Here is a 20,848-nt window from a genome sequence, read left to right as displayed (position 1 = left end):
CTTTCCAAGTTTATGACTTTATTTACGATCGACTTAAGTTCTACGGAAATCTCTTCAATTAACCATAGAGAACTATCCCTCAATCCTCTTTGATATCTGTTAACTCTACAATGACTGACAAATTTCAGGTGGGAAACGGAGAAAACAGGACATTATCCTCTCCATTTCAGGCCAGCTCTAGGGTACCATCTTGCATGCCTAGAAGATTTGGGGTTCTTGGAATTAGTTTCTGTTCATATCATCTTCCCCAGGACCCCTCAGCCTCTGTGGAAATGAAGATGCCAACAGGCCCCAAAGGAGAAGCCACCATCTTGCAATTCCAGTGCAAGACTGACAGCACCAGGGCAGGAGTGCCCCAAAGCTGCAGCCCGCCCCCTTTTCTTGTGGTGAATCGTTCCGTGTGCCTATCCATGCTGGGGCCCCCATAACTTGCTCAACTTCTTCAGTCCCCTCTTCCCAGGGACTTTGGACTCTGCCCATTTATCCTTGGCTTTATCAGTGACACTCCTTAAAATGAAGAAATGACCAATTCCGAGAACATCACTATTGCCCCCGGACTCCTACAGTTACAGCCACCTGAGGTATCCTTCTGAGGGGAAGAATGTAGACAGGACATGGTATTTGATTACATGACATTTCTTATTGAGCTTTCATTATGGGCCAGGCATTGTGCAAAATGCTTCACCTGCATTTTCTCCTTTAATCCTCAAACCTGCAAGAGCACAGGTATTATCATGCACATTTTACAGATGAGGAAACAGACTCAGCGAGTTTTTAAGACTTCTTTGTGGCCACATAGCTACTAAATGTTGGAGCTAGGGTTTGAACCCAAGACCTTGTGACTCCAGGCCCACACCATTACCCACCTATTTCTCTGCCTCCTGGGCCTCAGTCACTGTAATCCTGTTCCTGACATGGGCTAGGAGCAGGCTCCTGGAAGCAACAGGCCGTGGAGATGAGGTTTTCCAGGCATGAGACGCTTCCTCCTGCTCCTTTCTCTTCTGCCTAGGGGCCTTTGTGCTGCCTCAAAAGTGTTAGCTCAGCTACTGGTGCTCAAGTGGAGGTGGGTGAACCTTGGGTCTGGCTTTCTTCATAGGATGGAAAAGTAGTTCCCAACCCCCACCCTGAAGCAGCATCTGCCCAGCAGAATAACCTCAGGCCCTTTGCCAGAGGTGTCTCTCCTGAGGAGTTCATGGAACAAGTTAAAGTGGAAGGTCAAGGGGAAATCACAAGACACTGCCAGTCCCTGACTGGTGGAGCCATGCAGTGAATGCATGCACCTGCAGGCCAAGCTCTCAGGCCCTGAACCACCAGGCTGGAGAAGCTCTGGAAATCACAGCGTCATTGTGAGTCTCCTGCTGTGGGCCAGAGGCCACCATCCTTGCCTGCAGTGGAGGGTGGTGGTCAAGATCATGGCTGTTAGGCATGTGGACTTGGGCTGAATCCTGGCTCCACCACTCTCAAGCTATGTAATCACAGGCAAAGCACTGCACCTCTCTGGGCCTCAGTTCCCTCATTTGTAATAGTAGGTGACAATATCTTAACCTCCTTCAGATTTGTGAGGATTAAAACAGGTAATGCAGGACCTGGCACTTAGTTAGGGCTCAATAAATGGTGGCCAGTGAGGCTGTGGCAGTGAGAATGGCAATGATTGATACCCCTCACTGGGTCATAACCATGAATAGGCCCTCTGCTATGTGCTTAGCATTTATTAATGTGAACCTCACTGCCAACTTATGAGTTAAGTACCATTATTATTCCCATTTACAAATGAGAAAACTGGGGCATAGAGAGGTTGAGTAACTTGTCCAAAGCCACTCAGCCAGTGGGTGTAAGTGGCAAGGCCAGGATTTGAATCCAGGTGACTGGCCTCCAGAGCCCATGTTGTGAAATGTTCTGGTATAGTAACAGTAATTGCAAAGGTGATGGAAGGCTAGTGATCCCAGCAGTAGTAGAGGTATCCTATAGTAAAGAGTGGCCTTGGGTAGCTGTGGTCCCTGCTAAGGCCCCAGTGCTCAGAATCACTCAAGGTGCATAGTGTTTAGTGTCTTCTCCATGTTGTTAAATTTGATCAACACAATGGTGTCCAGCATGGAGTGCCCAGACCCTCTTTGCTATCTACAGTGTTGCCCTTTTTTTTGTTTTTGTTTTTTTTTTTTTTTGAGATGGCGTCTTGCTCTGTCACCCAGGCTGGAATGCAGTGGTGTGATCTCGGCTCACTGCAAGCTCCACCTCCCGGGTTCACACCATTCTCCTGCCTCAGCCTCCTGAGTAGCTGGGACTATAGGCGCCTGCCACCACACCCAGATAATTTTTTGTATTTTTAGTAGAGACGGGGTTTCACCGTGTTAGCCAGAATGGTCTCGATCTCCTGACTTCGTGATCCGCCCGCCTCAGCCTCCCAAAGTTCTGGGATTACAGGCGTGAGCCACCATGCCCGGCCCAGTGTTGCCCTCTTATGCCTCTCCCAGATACCTTTCTAGCATAGGACTCCTCCCAGATGCAGAATTAATGCCCCCATTTGGATGTCTCACAGGCATCTCAAACTTTACCCGGACAAAGTGAGCTGTCTTGCTTCCCTTTAGGGCACACACTTCCTGCCCTCTGTGCCAGTCATCTCCATCTTGGTCATTGGCATCCCCACCCACCAGCCCTCCAGAAAAAGCCTCGGAGTCAACTTTGATCCTTTATTCTATCAGCCATCCAATCCATCCCTAAGGTCTGTTGGCTGTACCCCCAAAGCACAGCCCCAATCTATGCATGTCCCTCCACCTCTACTCCAGCCACCCTCAACCAAGATGCAGCATCTCCAGCCTGGTTGCCCATAATAGCTGCTGCCTAACTGGTCTTCTTATTGTGCCTCTTGCTCAGCTAGTATCCAGCATGATCTTTTTAAAAAATTAAGTTAAATTGAACTAGACCTCTGCTTCAAATTCTCCCCTGGTTGCCCCCTGGACTTAGAACCAAGCCTATACTTTTTTTTTTTTTTTTTTTTTTTTTTTTTTTGAGGGATGGAGTCTCAGTCTGTTGCAGTGGTATGATCTCAGCTCACTGCAACCTCCACCTCCTGGGTTCAAGAGAGTCTCCTGCCTCAGCCTCCTGAGTAGCTGGGATTACAGGCACATGCCACCATGCCCAGCTAATTTTTAAATTTTTAGTAGAGACGGGGTTTCACGATGTTGGTCAGGCTGGTCTCAAACTCCTGATCTCATGATCCGCCCGCCTCGGCTTCTACCTTCTTACCCTGCTTCACCCCATCCCTGCCCTCTCCGCCCACCCCTCACTCTACTTTTGCCACAGGGGCCTGTTTTCTGTTCCTCTAGCATGTCCAGTACTTTCCACCACCTCAGAGCCTTTGCACTTGCTGCTGCCTTTGCCAGGAATGCCATTTTCCAGGTTTTCATACAACAGGCTCCTTCTTGTCATTCAGGACTCATTTCAGAGGCCACCTCCCCAGAGAGGCCTCTCCTGACTGCTCCGTCTAAAGTTGCCTTCCTCATCACTGGCTAAGACTTTATTTCCTCATAGCTCCTACTACCACCTGAAATTTGTTTATTTGGTTTGTGTATCTGTTTTCTGCCTCCTGGTTGCTAGGAGATCCAAGAGATTATGGAATTTGGTCTGACTTGTTCATCATTGTAATTCTGAGCCTAGAACAATATTTTGTACTTAATAGGCAGTCAATAAATGATAATTGAATTAATGACTGGCTGGCTCATAACAGGCACTCAAGAGAAAGTTGTTGAGTAGCCAAGTGAATGAATGAGGATGCAATCATCCCTGTAAGGCTGCTACTTGTGTCCCACCTTTAAAACTCAGAGGGGTTTAGCAGCACCCTGGCAACCACACAGCTAGGGCCTGGCTTAGCTAGGGCTGAACCCAGGCCAGTCTGTCTCTATGTACTGTCCATACCTGACACCGCTGCTTCTGTTTCACATTCTGCAGGCTTCTTCCCCTGGGGCCAGAAAATTTGGAATACAGCTCAGCACTTGCAGTCCAAGCTTCTGCAGACCATATTCCCTCTTCCCCAGGTATGGCTGCAGCCTGCCATGTTTGGCTTGAACCTCAGAGGCCAAGCACTTCTTGCTCTGGCTAGCTTTCTCCCTACCACCTGCCTCTCAGTCCCCAGCGCATATGAACTCCGTTGCTTCCCCATACAGCCTTCTTTGATCCAGGGCCAATGGCCTTCACAAGTCAGAGGCCTGTTGCTGAAATTCACATGGTCTTCCTTCTTGTGGATCAAAGAGATGACACAAAGCTCAGCCCCTCCCAGGGACCTCTGCCTTTGAAAATGTGCCCGGTGTGACACAAAGTGAAGGGAGGTCACAGGCCCCACCTTCCCTCTGTCAGCTGGACCGAGTCCTGATGGTTCAGGATCTTTGGGATGGGCCTCCTTGGGGGTTGGCCTCACACCTGCTCCCTTCTATTCCCAGCTGTTCCTTAGTCCCCCAACTCCTAGTCTGTGCTGTGTCCCCAGACCAAGTCCACCCTCCAGCTGGGCACATGACATTTCCTAGATAAAACAGACACATATGACTCTCCAGTCTGCTCTAGGAAGCTTTGGACTTAAAGAGATTGTCATTCAGAGCTACTGGGCAGGTGGGGTAACCCAGGCTAGTAATTTCCCTTTTGGGCTTGTATGCCAGCACGATTCTGATGGTGAATTAGACCCATCCAGACAGCCTTTCATTCAGCAAATATTTACGGACCACTGCCCAGTGGATGAGGTTTATCCGCTCGCAGATGCCAGCTCTTGAGAGTTCTACATGAGAGGAAGAAAGGCCAAAAGGCTTTTAATGCTTCCCAAGTATGAACCCGTTCACTCTGGCATGACCACCGCTGCTGGCACAGGATGGGTGTATGGTGGGTACTCTTTGTTCCTGTTTAGCTTGGCCTCCTAAGGAAGAAGGGTTTGGGAAATCACTTTCGTAAAACCACTGGCATTATTGAGGATGTTTCTTAGGATATTCTTGTAGCCTGTGGGAATTAGAATAGAGAGATGAACCTGAAAGTAGGGAGGTGGCTGGGGGTGGGGGGAGGCCCTAGGGTGTCTGAGAGTAGGAGAGCCATTTTATTCTCTCCCAGCCTTTGAGCAGAACCACATCTCAGTCCCCTCAGGCAGCAGGGGGCTGGAAGCCCTTCTGGAAGCAGGACTTGACATCCTCAGCTGGCTTCCCTAGGGCGTTTGGAAGGGAGCATTCTCTGGTGTGGCTAAAGCGGAAGCTACTTAAAATAAGTCTAAGAGACAGACTAGAAAGATTGGGGTGGGACTCTTTCTGGAAGAGCCTTGTGCTCCATGCTAAGGAATCTGAACTAGACCCTGTCAGTGATGAAGAGCTACTAAGAGACTGAGCCGCTTAGTTTTGTCAGATCTGTGCCTTAGAAAGTTCTCCCTAGCAATACAGGTAGGAATGGGCTGGTGTGAGCAGGAGAGAACAGGGGCACACCTGCCTACAGAGGGCCAACCTTCAGTGAGGCAAGTGAGAGACAAGAGGGCCTGGACCACCATCTGAAGAGCAACAGAGATGTGGAGGGAGTGGGCTGGTGCAGAGGGACATGGGGGCCAATGAAGCGATGTGAACAGCAAGAAAAGCAAGAGTGTAAGATGCCCTGAGGGGTCCGGCTTGGCCACTGTTGGTGGGGACACTTCACTGAGCTGGAGAAGACAGCAAAAAGAGCAGGTTTGGGGAAAGCAGGAAGAGAGAGGTTTTCATGGGCCAAGTTTGAAACACAAGCTGAGGAGAACTTCAGCACAGTTCACTATCCACGTGGGCCTGAAGCTCAGGACAGAGAATGGGGTTAGAGGTGGGGACTGGAGAGTTGCCCCCTAGTAACAATTACAGCAACATAGTAGATGAGAAATTCCAAGAGATGGAAGAAGTCCCCAGAGAAGAGGCCACGCTTGGCCCTCCCGTATTTAAGGGGAAGGAGGGTGGAAAGTCAGTGAAAGAGAAGGAGGGAAAGAATCATCATCATTTCAGAAGACGAAAAAAGAACTGGAAGACTTCAGAGAGTCGTGCCACCAAAAGACATGCCACCTCCGCCCAGGCCCATGAATTTCTGTGTGGTGTGAATGCTAGAAGAGTGGTATCTCTCCACCCTGCTCCTTCCCACAGAAAGGCCAGCCCTTGCTGCCTGCTGGGCCTGGACACAAGGACACCGGGTTGTGAGCCTTGGTCAGACCTAGAAGACCCCCAAGAGGTAGAAGACTGCCATGAGGTGCCCCTCATCATCACTTATTTCTGGCTGATGGGGTAACAAAAAGATATGTTAACATCCAGCCCCAGAGTTTCTTATAGAATGAGAGTTCTCTTTGTTCAGGAAAATACTACCCTATACCTAAATGGCTTGGATGAGGAGGGGAGACATTAGACTGCAAGGAGATGACAAAACCAAGAGGAAATCAGGCTCTTGTGCCTAAGAGGATGACGGAAATTCTGAAATGGGCTCAAGGTGCAGGTGGCACCAAGGTGGAAGAGTCTGGAGAAAGAAGAGAGGGTACAATGTACATTACAGGGAACCTGGAGTCTGCCAAGACAGAAGCCAGGGAGAAGCTTCCCGGGAGGAGGGGCCAAAAGACTGTGAGGCTCCTGGTTGCTCATACTTTCATTTTAAGTCATCTGCATTGCTAAGATGTAAGCTCCTTGCATTGCCACACCTTCCATAAAGCCTGAACTACATGCAGACGCCTTCACTGGTGTTTTTGGTTGTTGGCTTGTATTTTGTCTTTTGGAGAAGTGGGGGATCCAAGAAAAATGGACCCAGTTCCCAACCTAAGTTGGCAGAGCAGAACCAGGGGAAGGGAGACATGGTAGTGAATTCAAGGTTCAGAGGAAGCTAAAGCTGACAGATTCCTGGAGATATTAGGAGGGTTAGTGGATTTCCACCATATTAGCATGGGATATTGCTGCAACTTATACTTCACTAAGCAGAGTGATACCCTCACTGCATCCGATAATTAGATTACATTTGTTTTTGGATTTTATCTTGAACAAAATAGCATGACATTTACAGTGCTGCAAAAAGAAAAAGAACTGCAGTTTATATTTCCTAACTTAGACACTTGATTTTATTTACTATCATATGTCAGTTCTATCGTCATTTCACAACTCTGACACCCTCCTTGGAAGATCAGAATGTTAACTGTAACTTCCTCAAGGCGGGGGTGGGTAAGGATGCTATAAGAAAGGGCAGATACAGCAGCTTTCAGGCTGTGGTTAGGCCACACACCTGTGTGTAGGGGCCAAGGTCTCACCTGATTGGTTTGGTAATTCCTGAAGTCAATCATGGAAAGAGGCAGGCCTTGAGTTAGGAATGGAGCCTGGGAAGGTGGGACTTAGGAAATCAGGAAAGGGAACTCTAGTTCCCTTGCCCTCCACCAAGAAGGCTCAACATGGCCAAGGCCCATTCTATTGGTTGAGGAGAGGTAAACAAAGGTGAAGTCAAGTGGCGACTCAGATTGATTGGCTGTGGCTTGCCTATTGGGGGGGAATTCACAGCTGTGTCTGGACTCAAGCAGAAAGGGTGCAATGACCAATTATGTCCGCCATGGGAGTGGGAAGAAGGGAAATAGGTATACACGCCATGTAATTTTTATCCTTGGTGTCAATAACAAAAAGTGTGTGCATGTGGCAGGAAGAGGGAGTTGCTTATCCCTGGAGCTAGCCTATTATAGTAATTACAGAAAACCTTCCTCCAAAAGAAAAGTAAAACTTGAACTAAGGAGGACCTACTTATTCCAATGCCTTCTCAACTCCTGGAAATGTTCCTCCTAGACTGATATATGGATGTTCAGGATCCATGGAATTTAGAGATGAGCGTTACTAGAAGAAAAGAGTGGTCAATAGTGCAAAGGTTTCTTAAGAGGTCAAGAAATATAAGAGCCAAAACAATTCCCATCTGATTTGGCAAAATGATGCAAATGCTGAGGGCAAAGGCCAGTCTGCAGAGGAGCAAATGAGAAGGGAAAAGGAGGGACAGGGCTGGATGGAGCTTCCAAGATGCTGAGCTATGTAGATAGCATGGGAAATCTTACAGTGTGATGTGATTGTTTTTCAAAGGTGGCTAAAAATTGCATGCATCATAATCTCAATTTACGTACATATTTGTAACATATGCTTATGGGCAATATGTATGGAAGAAGATGGAAATGAAATACATTAAAATCATGGTTAAAACAGGTAAATTTTCTTTCTTCTTTATTTCCTTCTGTATTTCCTAAGCATTTAAAAATGATCACGTGCCAGGTATGGTGGCTTATGCCTATAATCTCAGCACTTTGGGATGCCAAGGCCTGAGGATTATTTGAGCTCAGGAGTTCAAGACCAGCCTGGGCAACATAGAGAGACTCTGTCTCCATGAAGAAAACAACAACAACAACAACAACAAAAATTAGCCGGGCATGGTAATACATGCCTGTGGTCCCCGCAACTCCAGAGGCTAAGGCAGGAGGATCGCTTGATCCCAGGAGTTTGAGGCTGCAGTGAGCCATGATTATGTCACTGCACTCCAGCACGGAGGACAGAGGAAGATCCTGTCTCAAATAAAAAAAAAAAGAAAGAAAGAAAAGAAAAAGAAAAAGAAAAAAGAAAAAAGAAAAGAAAAGGAAGAGGAAAAAAAAAAGATTGTGTAAGGAATAGGCTGGGAGTAGGGTGACAAATGTCTCTGTTGCCCGAAACTGAGAGGGTTTCCAGGATGCGGAACTTTCAGGACTGAAAGTCGGAAGGTCCTACGCAAATATGGACAAGTTGGTCATCCTAGCTGGGAGGCTGAGGCATAGAAGAGAGGTGTTTTTCTAGGGGAGGGGGTTCTTGGAGAAAAGAGATTTTGAGCATATTTGGAAGCTGAGAGGAAGAAACTATTAGATAGGGAGAGAGGCTGAATTTATAGGAAAGAGAAAAGAATAATTCCTACAGTGAGGTCAGTACGAAAGCTGTTGGGAAAGTGATCTGGCTTCCACAAGAGGAGAGAGGGTCTGCAATAGGAAGAGAAATGATGTTTCTTCTGAGACAGGAGGGCTAGAGGTGAGGGAAGACTGGCTACATATAATTTTGTTGATGCAGGAGAAAAAATGAGGGAGTGCACACCTGAGGGTGAGGAGGTCAGGTGAGGCTGAAACACCCCTAGAACACCTGGGGCCCCTGAAGACCCTCTGTGCTGTCCAGACTTGGGCACCTCCCTCCCTGCTGGGGCGTAGCTTTCCCCTTTGAGACTGGATGTCACTGGAAGCTCCAGCATCCCCTTCCAGCCACCGCCCCACTCCCTCAGACCCCTCTCTGGCCACCTACCTCTGCAGGAAGGCAAGGGGAAGTCCCACGTGGCGCTGTTCTCAGAGCCAGCGTGGCAGGTGAGCACGGCGTGGCCCTCCAGGAAGAAGCCAGGGTTGCAGCTGTAGCGGACCTTGTCACCGAGGTTGAAGGTTGAGCCCTGCTGGATACCATTGGGCAGCCTCCCTGGGTTCCCACATGTGTGGCTGGGGAGAACTGTGAGGAGAGACAGAGAAAGAGACAGGTAGCCTATGAGTTGGGCTGGAGCCCTGCCAGGTTTTCTAGTGGCATCTCCCTAGGTCACTTGGGCTTCCTGGAACTCATTTCTTCTGTGAACAGCATTGCCCACTGCTGATCTGCCTGCTTCTCAAGGCTGTGGCTTCCCTGAGAACGGGTTACTCAGAAGAGAGAGGGGTTACTCAAAATCTCACACATGAGATTTACAATTGGACATCCAGGTTTCTTGCCTTTTCTAATGTGCAGCCATGAATGTGAATTATGTCCATCCTGATCACTAGAGATGCAATCCCAGAAATATCACTTTAATCTCTTGGGCATGGCTGGCCTGATTTCAGACTCCACACTCCTTCTCACTAAATACCATAGAAGTGACATAAGGCATGGCATAAGAGTAGGTGCTCATTAAATCCAGTGTCCTTTCTTTCATGTGTGATCCACCCTGGCAGCCAGAGGGGCACTTTGGCCCCGCAGGTTCAGAGGAGTTGAAAGGGTTGGATTAGGCAGAATAGGCAGTGAAGTGGGAAGACAAGAGCCTGGGTTCTCATCAGCCTGACTGGTTTAAAGGGGGAAAATTGGGAGCCAGGGAACACCATGCACAGTGTGTGGCCAGAGTCAAGCAATCATGGTCACCTGCAAGTGTGCTCTCATGAGGCAGAGGAAATAGTCTTGGGGAAGATGCAAGAGCACCACGACCTGGCAATAAGGAGGGAGGAGGATACAGCTTCTCTGTGCCCATAAGTCAGTCACCTGTCCCACCTGACTCAGCTCCCCCTGCCCTCTGCCTTGTCCCCCAGAGTTGGAACTGCCTGTGCCTTAAAGGTCAACACTTCCTATCATTCTAGGATACCCCCATGGGGTGAGGAGTAGGGGTCTTAGTCATGCCCAGACTACCATTTAAGTACCTCTCCATTAATCCACCTGGCAATGATTTATTGAGGCTCTCTCTGAGAGACCATGCAGCCAGATAGTGGAAAGTGCAGACTTGGAAGCCACTGTGCTTGGGTTCACTTCCCAGGCTGACATCTTACCACCCGTGGGACCGTGAGCAAGTCTTTTAACCTTTTTGCACTTCGGTTTCCTCATTTGTAAGATAGGGAGCTCAACAGCACCTTCCTTATATCAAATTAATTGTTGCAAGAATTAAGCCAGTTGAGGTATGCAAAGTGCTTAGGACAGAGCCTGATGTACAGTGAGTACAACACAAATGAATCTAAGTCTCAGTCCGGCGGGTGATGTGTACAATTAATGGCATACTAAGTGTTATGATGGGACAGGGACAGGTAGGGAACTAAACCCAGCTGGGGGAGAGGTCAGAGATCACTTCCTGGAGGAAGTGACAACTCTGCAGAACCCTGGGAGATTAGTAAGACTTAGCTAAACAAAAAAGAGCAAACAGCATGAAGGCCCTGAGGCCAGAGATAACCCAGGAGCTGAGGAAGCCTGGAGTAAAAGAGTTGGGTGGCAGTGATGGGGAAGTGGAAGTGGGCAGGTCTGGACTCTAAATGGCTCCCCTAGTCCTTGCAATACCCCCTTCCTGCCAATGTTGCTGTTAGTATCTCTTTCCAGAACCCTCTCTACCAGCCCTGATGATCTCAGAACCCTCTGAAAAAAGGTATTCCCTCCCTGTTCCTCTCTCCCTCTTCTGAGAGGAAGCAGTTCAGTGTAGAGGGTAACGGTAGACTTTGGAACCAGCCTGATCTGGGTGTGAAACCAGGTGCCATCGTGTCTTATTCTGTGTGACTTTGAGCCACATGAACTCTCTGAGCCTTAGTTTCTTCAACTGAGAAAGGAGTGAGGCCAAAAATATTTAGTGGTTGAGGGGGTTACCAATATGAATGCCGCACGCCTGGCACAATGCCCAGAACATAGTAGGTGCTCACAAAATGGCAGATGTTCTCGTTCCATTGGGCCACAGGGCCATGAGGGCATGGGCCTAGTCTGGTTCACAGGTATATCCTGGGAGACTAGCACAGTGCCTGGCACTTGTAGGGACATATGTGCATGTTCATTAATTAGTTATTTGGGGAGTTACTCATTCATGTATTAATTCCTTCATGCAACAAAATTCATCATGGGCTTTCTGTGCTTGGCACAGTGGGGCCAGCCCTCAGAGGCTTATACTTTTGTGAGAGTGAATCTTTAAGACTGAAGAGCTCTCCCTTGCCCATTCTTTACCTGTGACAAGCGAGATGACCTAGATGAAAAGATTTATCTCTATTGCCCTGTCCATTGGCCCAGCTTAGCATTTCCCATGATCCCACACTGCTAGTTTACTTAGCATTTCCCATGATCCTGTGTTGCTGGCTTACTTAGCATTTATCATATTCCCTTGCTGCTGGCTTGCTTGGTGTTTCCCATGATCCTGTATTACTGCTGGCTTACTTGGCATTTCCCATGATCCCCTGCTGCTGGCTTACTTGGCATTTCCCATGATCCCATGTTGCTGGCTTACTTGGTATTTCCCATGATCTCACACTGCTGGCTTACTTGGCATTTCCCATGATCCCCTGCTGCTGGTTTACTTGGCATTCCCTATGATCCCATGTTGCTGGCTTACTTGGCATTTCCCATGATCCCATGTTCCTGGCTTACTTGGCATTTCCCATGATCCCCTGCTGTTGGCTTACTTGGTACTTCCCATGATCTCCTGCTGCTGACTTACCTGGTGTTTCCCATGATCCTGTACTGCTGCTGGATTACTTGGTATTTCCCATGATCCCACAGTGCTGGCTTACTTGGCATTTCACATGATCCCCTGCTGCTGGCTTACTTAGCTTTTCCCATGATCCCACAGTGCTGGCTTACTTGGCATTTCTCATGATCCCCTGCTGCTTGGCATTTCCTATGATTTCCTGTTGCTGGCTTACTTGGCATTTCCCATGATCTCCTGCTGTTGGCTTACTTGGTACTTCCCATGATCCCCTACTGCTGACTTACTTGGTGTTTCCCATGATCCTGTCCTGCTGCTGGTTTACTTGGCATTTCCCATGATCCCATGCTGCTGGCTTAGTTGGTACTTTCCATGATCTCTTGCTGCTGGCTTACTTGGCATTTCCCATGATCCCCTGCTGCTGGTTTACTTGGCATTTCCCATGATCCCAGGCTCCTGGCTTATTTAGCATATTCTATGATCAGTCCCCTGCTGCTGGTTCACTTGGCATTTCCCATGATGCCCTGCTGCTGGTTCACTTGGCGTTTCCCATAATCCCATGCAGCTGGCTTACAGCAGAGGCAATAACTGTGATGTGTGCATGTTTATGAGTGTTGGGGGTGGGAAGGACAGGTCAGGTAAACATTTGGAGAAAAAAGCAAGCTAAGGTGAGGGGAGGGAGCCAACTAGGGGAAATGAGCTGAGAACTGGTGTAGAACTAACGTTTCATTTTCCGCAATGAGATGCAAAGACCCAATTTAATTAAATTACTAATGTCAAATTTTTAATGAACCTGCTTCTGCTTTGGGCTTTCTTCCTTTGAAATTAATGACTGGAACGTCACTATAAATAAAAGTCGATTCTTCTTAAAAAGTCACTCGCAAACACTCACTGCTCTTTACTTAATGAGCTGTTCATAATCAGACCACTCTGACCTGACGCTTCCATTGGGACCTGGGTGTAATGAATGGGGCTCATTTCCAACCCCACCTGCTTTTTTATGCCACGCTCCACTCCTGAAAGGTCCCACAGTGAATGGAGAAAGGGCAGACTTTAGGCTCAGAGAGACCTGGGTTCAAATCCCAGATCTGGCTGTGCAATCTTGAGCCATAAACTTTCACTGGCCTTCAATTCTCATGAAAATGGCAATACTTTTTCATCATGTAAGGGTGTTTTTGTTTGCTAGGACTGCTGTAACAAAGCACCACAAACTAGGTGGCCAAAAACAACAGAAACTTATTTTCTCAGTTATGAAGGCTAGAAGTTTAAAATCAAGGTGTCAGCAGAGCCATGATCTCTTTGAAACCTGTAGGGGAATCCTTCCTTTTCTCTTCCTAGCTTCTGGTGGTTTGCTGGCAAATTTTGCTGTTCCTTGGCTTGCAGATGCGTCATTCCAATCCTCTGTCTTCACATGGTGTTCTCTTGCTTTGTTTCTGTGTCTGAATGTCCCCTTTTTATAAGGACACCACTCCTACTGGATAGGGTATATCCTAATGACCTCATCATAACTTAATCATCTGCAAAGACCCTGTTCCAAATGAGGTCATATTCACAGGTACTGGGGGTTAAGTCTTCAACATAGCTTTTAGGGGGACACAATTCAGCTCATCCCAGGGCTGTTGTGCAGATTAAAATTCACCTTATAATACCTACCCCTGAGTGCCAAGTATGTTTCAGGTCCTGGACTAAAAGTTTATTTTACTTTTAGTCCAGGACCTGAAACATACTAGGCACTTTATCTTGTGGGATATGTAGTATCCTCATTTTACTGGTGAAAACAAAAACAAAAACAAAAAAAAACAGGCACAGAGAGCTTCATTCACTTGCTTGCCCAAGGCCACACAACTAGAAAATCGCAGAGCTAGGCTGAGGACATTGGTCTTTCTTGTTCAGCCTCCATTGTTCAGCACTCTGGAATATGAGATTGCTTCTGACAGAGGCAAAGCATCCAAGCACATAGTGGGTGCTTAATAAACAAGAGTCCTCTTACTCCCTTCATCATTCTAGGCACTGCAATAAGATGAAGAGAGATTACCTGCCTGTCCAGATTTAACAGTCTGATTTTTTTTCTCAGTCTGATTTGCCAATCCTGTACTTTTTAATAATGTCAAGGGCAACATTTAAAGTGTGGTCTTTTGTTATGTGTCTAATGCGCAACTTGCTGGACAGACATAGGAGATTGGAGATAAGCTACAAAGCCAATCCTTTCTAAGGTACCGTGTTCTTTGATTTTTTTTTTAGAATGTCCGTGTATTTTTTAGCACAGACACTATAACTGTTCATGCTCTCCCATCTATAAAGCTTCCCTTTGATTGCTTACAAAATGAAGAGGGAGATATTTACATCCAGCACAGCCCAGAACAATATTATTAAAGCAGTGCCTGACATTGAATAATTTCATTGTAGATTAGCTGTGGGGAATTTTTGTCCCTTCTACAAAGCCTGACTCTTGCCAATCAACATAATATTCTCAGTAACTGTATGACAATGAATCTCCTCTGTGGTTGAAGTGCAGCAAAAGCTACACCATGCCTTCTTTTATTTTTAATTTGAGACTTTGGTTCCCATATTATAATGAAGAGTCATTTACACTCTCTGGACAAGCACCCTCCATATGTTTTGATTTCTTATCTTCCATCAAGTAACTTGTTTCATCTCCATGGCCATATGATTGATACCAAGTGGTAGGCTAGTTGGGAAGAAGAATTCAGGGAGAAGGATTTAGTCTTCCCACAATCCTCAGCATGGAAAGAAGAGAAGGTGATGCCTGTGTAGGTGTGTCCATATGTGTGTGATCTGGGGGCAGTGGGCAGGATCGGGGAGGGAGGAATAGGAACTACTCTTTTTTGAGTCCCGGATCTGTGCTAGGCACTTCTACATCATATATTAGCTTATTTAATCTTTATAACTCCCTTATTTTTAGCGGTTTGGCCTTTTAAACATAATTCATTGCATACTTACTCTGTGCTATCCTTAATGTCAAGTGCTTTTCATGTATTTCCATCCCCAAAGAGTTTTCTATACTTGCTGTCTCCATTTCCTCTCCACTCAACTGATATATATTTATATTTTATTATACATGAGATATATAATTATACATTTTATATATGTCATATATAAAGTTAATATACATCATATACTACATATGATATATATTTTTGCTTGATACATCCATTTGTTTATTATTTGTCTCACCTTGCGACAGTGTCAGCTCCATAAGGACAGGCATTTTTTGTCTTTTTTGTGCAATGCTGTTTCTCAGTTCCCAGAACAGTGCCTGATGTATAATAATACCTTCATAAAAGTTTACTGAGAGACTTAGTGATCTTATTCAATCCTCCCAACAACGTATCGAGAGAGGTGCTATTATCATCCCTTGTTGAGATAAGCATGGTTGCCAGAGATGTCGGAGCATTTATCCAAGGCCACACAGCTCAGTCCAGGGACAGAGGAGGGTTTTCACATCACTGCCTGGGATTCCACATTTCTGCCTGCACTAGGCCATTCTTGCACTGACCATTCCACAGGACGTCCATGGTGACTAGTCCTGTGAAACATTCTCACAAGGAATTCACATGTATTCTCCTCAGGGAGAGGATTTGGGGTGACAACCAGGCAAGTTGACCTCTAGGTTGGTCCTGTATATTTCCTGCTACCTGTCAATCAAACAGAGGCAAGGGTGCCAGGGCATCAGATAGAGGATGCTACCCACAACTAGTCACCGGCCCCCACCCTGCTGGGCTTTGCCCTAACCATTGTCAGGTGGAAGCCCTCCGCCATAAGCCTATTCTCTCTACTCACGTTTGTGATTTTGCAACCTTCAGCATCATGGTCATGTGGAAAGTTTTATAAAGATACTGATGCTTAGACCCTATCCCTAAACCTACTGAATCATAATATGAGAAATAGAGCCTGGGCTGCTCCAGGAGAATGAAAAGCTGAGATTGAGAACAACTCCCAGTGATCTATTCGTGTAAATTATTCCACTGGCCCAGCTGGGTTTACCTCTCTGAGCTTTAACTGCTCAATCTCCAGGGCTTTTCTTGTTTTTAGGTTTTTACTTCTGAGAGCAACAAACCTGGCCTCTCTCCTGGAGTTTCCTGTCCTCCATAAACCACACTAGCCCTACAACTTCCTTCTCATCTGAAGACCCTCATGTCTCCTCCCTGGACTTCTGTACCCAACTCTGATCTTCTCACCGCTGGCCTTGCCCTCTCCAATGCATTGTACCCAGCAATGCTGAAGCCAGCATTGTAGAATGACAAATTCACCATGGTACTGCCCTATTGACCCTGCCAGGAGCCCACATTATAAAAGTAAGTTCCGCCGGGCGCAGTGGCTCAAGCCTATAATCCCAGCACTTTGGGAGGCCAAGACGGGCAGAACACGAGGTCAGGAGATCGAGACCATCCTGGCTGACACGGTGAAACCCCGCCTCTACTAAAAAATACAAAAAAAACTAGCCGGGCGAGGTGGTGGGCGCCTGTAGTCCCAGCTACTCGGGAGGCTGAGGCACGAGAATGGCATCAACCCGGGAGGCAGAGCTTGCAGTGAGCCGAGATCTGGCCACTGCATTCCAGCCTGGGCAACAGAGGGAGACTCCATTTCAAAAAAGAAAAGTAAGTTCCTTACCACCAAGGCACAGGCAAACACAGAACCTCTGGTCTTCTGGGTGACTCTCATGAGAATATGTACTGATTTGAAAGATTAATTTAAAAAAAGGAAATAAAAAGAAAACCTTAAGAACCTCTCTGTTGCCATCAGCATAAATTAAAGCTTAGGCCTAGGCAGCCCCCATCCTTGTGATCTGACTGTTGCTGATGTTTTTCATGTAGTCCTCTCTACCATTGCTACTCTAAACCACAGGCTCCCCAAGCACTCCTTCGTTTTCTCTCAAATTCTTCATCTGGCAAACTCCATCAAAGCCACACTTAAATGTCACCTCCTCCGTAAAGCCCTCCTTGATACCCTTGGTGTCTTGTATAACCCATAAGATCCCGCAAGAACACATCTTGATTGAATATAAATACTGTCACAGTGTCATTGGAGATTGGCTCTTAGAATCCTGAATCTCCTGGCCCACGAAATACGCAGGCTCCCTCTGCTCATTTTGTTAATGTTGCAATCTCACAATCCCACATTTTATAAGATTGGGTTTTTTTGGACCCCACCTAAGGAGTTATGTGGGGGTTTCCTTGCGCTTCAATTCCTGCACTTTGTTGTGTGTTGTAATTCATTCATTCATCCATTTATAACACCCTGGCTTCCAAACAGGAGCTGAGCCTGCTTGTAATTGTTTCTTTAGGTGTCTATTTTCATCTCTGGACTCCTTGAGGGGCAGGAACGGTACTGTATTCTTTATATATCTAGCATTTGATTTCATGTCTGGCAGGAAGAGAGTGCTCAGTTGAAGCCGGAATGTGTTGAGTGAATGAAATCTATATGTATACATAATAAAATATATATTATATATTAATCAGAATTACACCCACACACACACGAAGCAGTAAACTAGTGTAAGAATTGGCAAACATTTTCCATACAGGTCCAGACAGAAAATTTTTTTGACCTTGTAGACTATACGATCTCTGTCACAGGGACCTGATGTTTTCCATGCAGTGTGAAAGTAGCCACAGGCAATATGTGTTCCAACCAAACTTCAGTTATAAAAACAGCCAGCTGACCCACAGACCACGGTTTCCTGACCCTGAACTAGTGTTTATTCAGTTATGTACTTATGTGACGCACATGATTCATATCTCAGGAGCCACTCCTCTCCTGTAATAAAGGCAAGTGAGGAAAGGTCAGTTTTGATGGGAGTCAAGGATGGGAAGGGACTGTGGGGCAAGTGGGCTGCACCAGGGAGGGTGCTGGACAGAGGTGACTGGCAGGTACTGGAAGGGACAGGCAGGTGGCACTTGAATATTGAGACCTACATCAAATTTCCTTTTCCCTTCCATGTGGCCCTGGGGACAGGTGGGCATTGTGCTGGCTGCAGGGAAGGGCTTGTGTATTTATAGCTTCCACCCTTCCCCATTAAAATGGGATTCATTTTTAGTCTTTATAGCTAATCCTTAGGTTGGTAATGATGACCTTATTTTACCAAAGAGACAGCTGAATTTATAGACCCGAAGGGTCACACAGGTAATAGAAGTAGTGAAAGTAATAACAGTCATGGCTTGAGTGTTTACTATGAGCTGGGCACATTGCTCAGTAATCTTCTATTTCATCTTACCTGGACGGAGGCACAAATGTGTCTTTTTACAGGGAGGAAACTGAGGAACAGCTGGGCTAACTGACCGAGGGCTACACTGCAGGTTGGGATCAAAGCTGGGGTTGAAACCCAAGCTGCTTTGCCATGTTGTAATTTGATCTCCCAGAATTGAAGACCTTTGTTTGTTTCCTGCTTTCCCAGTGTGAAGTCCATGCTCTTGGTACCTTCAGAGTTCCTCTCCTTGCCAGGCCTAGAGCATGCCCAACCCACACCCAGTCAGAGCTCTCCTTGGCCCCTTTCCTCCAACCTGGACTAGCTGGGGCTGCAAATACGTCCATCATGGCACCAGAGGGGCCACGGAGAGGCTGTCAGAACAGAACTCTCCTTGCTGCTTCCTAACCACAGAACCCATGGCTTCCTTCCTTCCACCTGGGATTCTTTTAAAGAAGCACTACCAAGAAGCAAACATCATAGGCCCCAGAATAGAGCTGCCAAGTAAAACACAGGACTCCCAGTTCGAGGTGAAGTTCAGAGAAACACAAACCCTTCTATAGCATAAGCATATCCCTTGGAATATTTGGAATATACTTATACTAAAAAGACTTTGTTATTTGAAATTCAAATTTAACTGGGTTTCTCGTGTTTTCATTTGCCAATTTGGGCAATCCTGACCCAGAGGGAAGAGGTATCTCTTCTGCATCGAAGACTTCAACCTCTTAAAAGGTTGGGGCCATTTCTCTGGGGAAATGGGGTAGAGGAAAAAGGGACGAGCTAGACCCTGCCTTTAAGGAATTTAATATTGAACTAGAAGAGTGGATGTAGAGGGGGACATTTCAGGGCCTCCTAGGGTAGGACCTGAGAAGGTTTGGGATTCAGCAAGATTGTAGGGGAGCAGTGAGCCACAGTGCCTCCTTCTTTCTCCTGTCACTCTCTGAGGGAAGTTCACTTTTTCCAAACCAATAACATGTGCTGCCCCTGTTTCAGAAGACTATGGCAAGCCTTGGTTCCTTGGAGGAAGAGCACTAGGCTGGCACCAGGTCCTTTATCCTATGTCCTATGTGATCCTCTCCAGCACCTGCCTCTCTGCCCCCTGCTCAGCTCGACATGCCCCCACGGCACCCTAGCACAGGGATAATCAAACGTATCTAGACAGAAAAACACATGGAAAATCAGTGATACCCTATGGTGAAACAAGGCAAAATACTGTTAATATTAGGCTTAGAATAGCTAAATATGCAATTTGGGGCTAAATTTGATTAATTGCATAGCGGGGTCGAAAAATGTCTTCCGGTGTGTTCCATGATACACAGGCTGAGAAATAAATGTAATGAGAAAAACGTTCAGTGTATCAGGTAATTTTTAAAAATACCACAGAAACTCCCTCCTTGTGAAGAAACCAGTGCTTACAAGTTGATCTGAGTTTCTGCAGGAAAAACCTGCTTAACCTTGCTTAATCCAGAATTTCCCAAAATTTGACTATATAATCACTGCCCTGACTTTGGAACTTTTCTCTCAGTAATGCCTAATAACATCTGAATTGTTCTGTGAAACACATTTTGGGAGATATTGGATTCCGGGATAAGATAAACCTGAGTTGCTTTACTTTCTGTATTAGTCATCATGAAAATAAAACAACAATAGCCAGGGTAGTTGACATTTACATAGAACTTTCCAGGTTACTATGAAAATGTTTTTCTTGACAAACATGTCTCCCACTGGAACATGCAAAGGACTGTTTGTTCTGGGGGCAGGGCTGGCCTAAGGTCTTCTGTGACCCATTGGCTAGTAACTTGTGGTGGTAAAATCAATTCTTACCAAAGAGGTAAACTAATCGCTTTCAGATGAACGTAGCATGTTAAGGAAGGGCAAAGAGGACAAACAAAAAGAAAGAAAACCTTCTTTCTTTTCATCTGAGAACTTTTTTTTTTTTTTTTTTTTTTTTTGAGACAGAGTCTTACTCTGTGGCTAAGGGTGGAGTGCAGTGGCATAATCTTGGCCCACTGCAACCTCCACCTCCCGGGTTCAAGCAAGTCTCCTGCCTCGGCCTCCCGAGTAACTGGGATTACAGGCGCGCACCAGCACGCCCAGCTCATTTTTTTTTTTTTTTTTTTTTGTATTTTTAGTAGAGATGGGGATTTACCATGTGAGCTAGGCTGGTCTCGAACTCCTGACCTCAAGTGATCCATCCGCCTCAGCCTCCCAAAGTGCTGGGATTATAGGCATGAGCCACCGCACCCGGCTGCCTGACAACTTTTATAGCAGGATATGTTTTCTGTTTGTCCGGGGCAGAATGACCCTCAGGCTTTGGGAGGTTTATGGCCAGGGCTGCCATGTTTGGCCCACATCCCTGTCCAGCTGCAAACAGAATGTCATCTTCTATGGCCTCAGCCTTGAACCAATCCTGGCAAAGGAGCTCAAAGAAGAGGAGGCTCTGAACCCAGCTGGAGTGTCCTGCCTTGAGGCTGGGGGTTATAACTA

At 46.5% G+C, this 20,848-nt stretch overlaps 1 protein-coding gene across 11 annotated transcripts in view; it reads right to left on the bottom strand.

Annotated features, from left to right (window-relative positions):
* LOC105495216 (CUB and Sushi multiple domains 2) overlaps positions 1-20,848 on the bottom strand; it is a 656,530-nt gene that overhangs the window by 411,789 nt on the left and 223,893 nt on the right. For all 11 annotated transcript variants that reach the window (XM_071096465.1, XM_071096467.1, XM_071096468.1 and 8 more), the window contains exon 4: positions 9,288-9,482. In XM_071096465.1, the coding sequence (XP_070952566.1) occupies positions 9,288-9,482 (195 nt within the window). The remainder of the gene's footprint in view (positions 1-9,287; positions 9,483-20,848) is intronic.

Source organism: Macaca nemestrina, chromosome 1 (assembly GCF_043159975.1).
Source record: "Macaca nemestrina isolate mMacNem1 chromosome 1, mMacNem.hap1, whole genome shotgun sequence".
Lineage (NCBI taxonomy): Eukaryota > Metazoa > Chordata > Mammalia > Primates > Cercopithecidae > Macaca > Macaca nemestrina.
The sequence above is the reverse complement of the archived record's forward strand: the minus strand, read 5'-3'. Positions and strand labels throughout refer to the sequence as shown.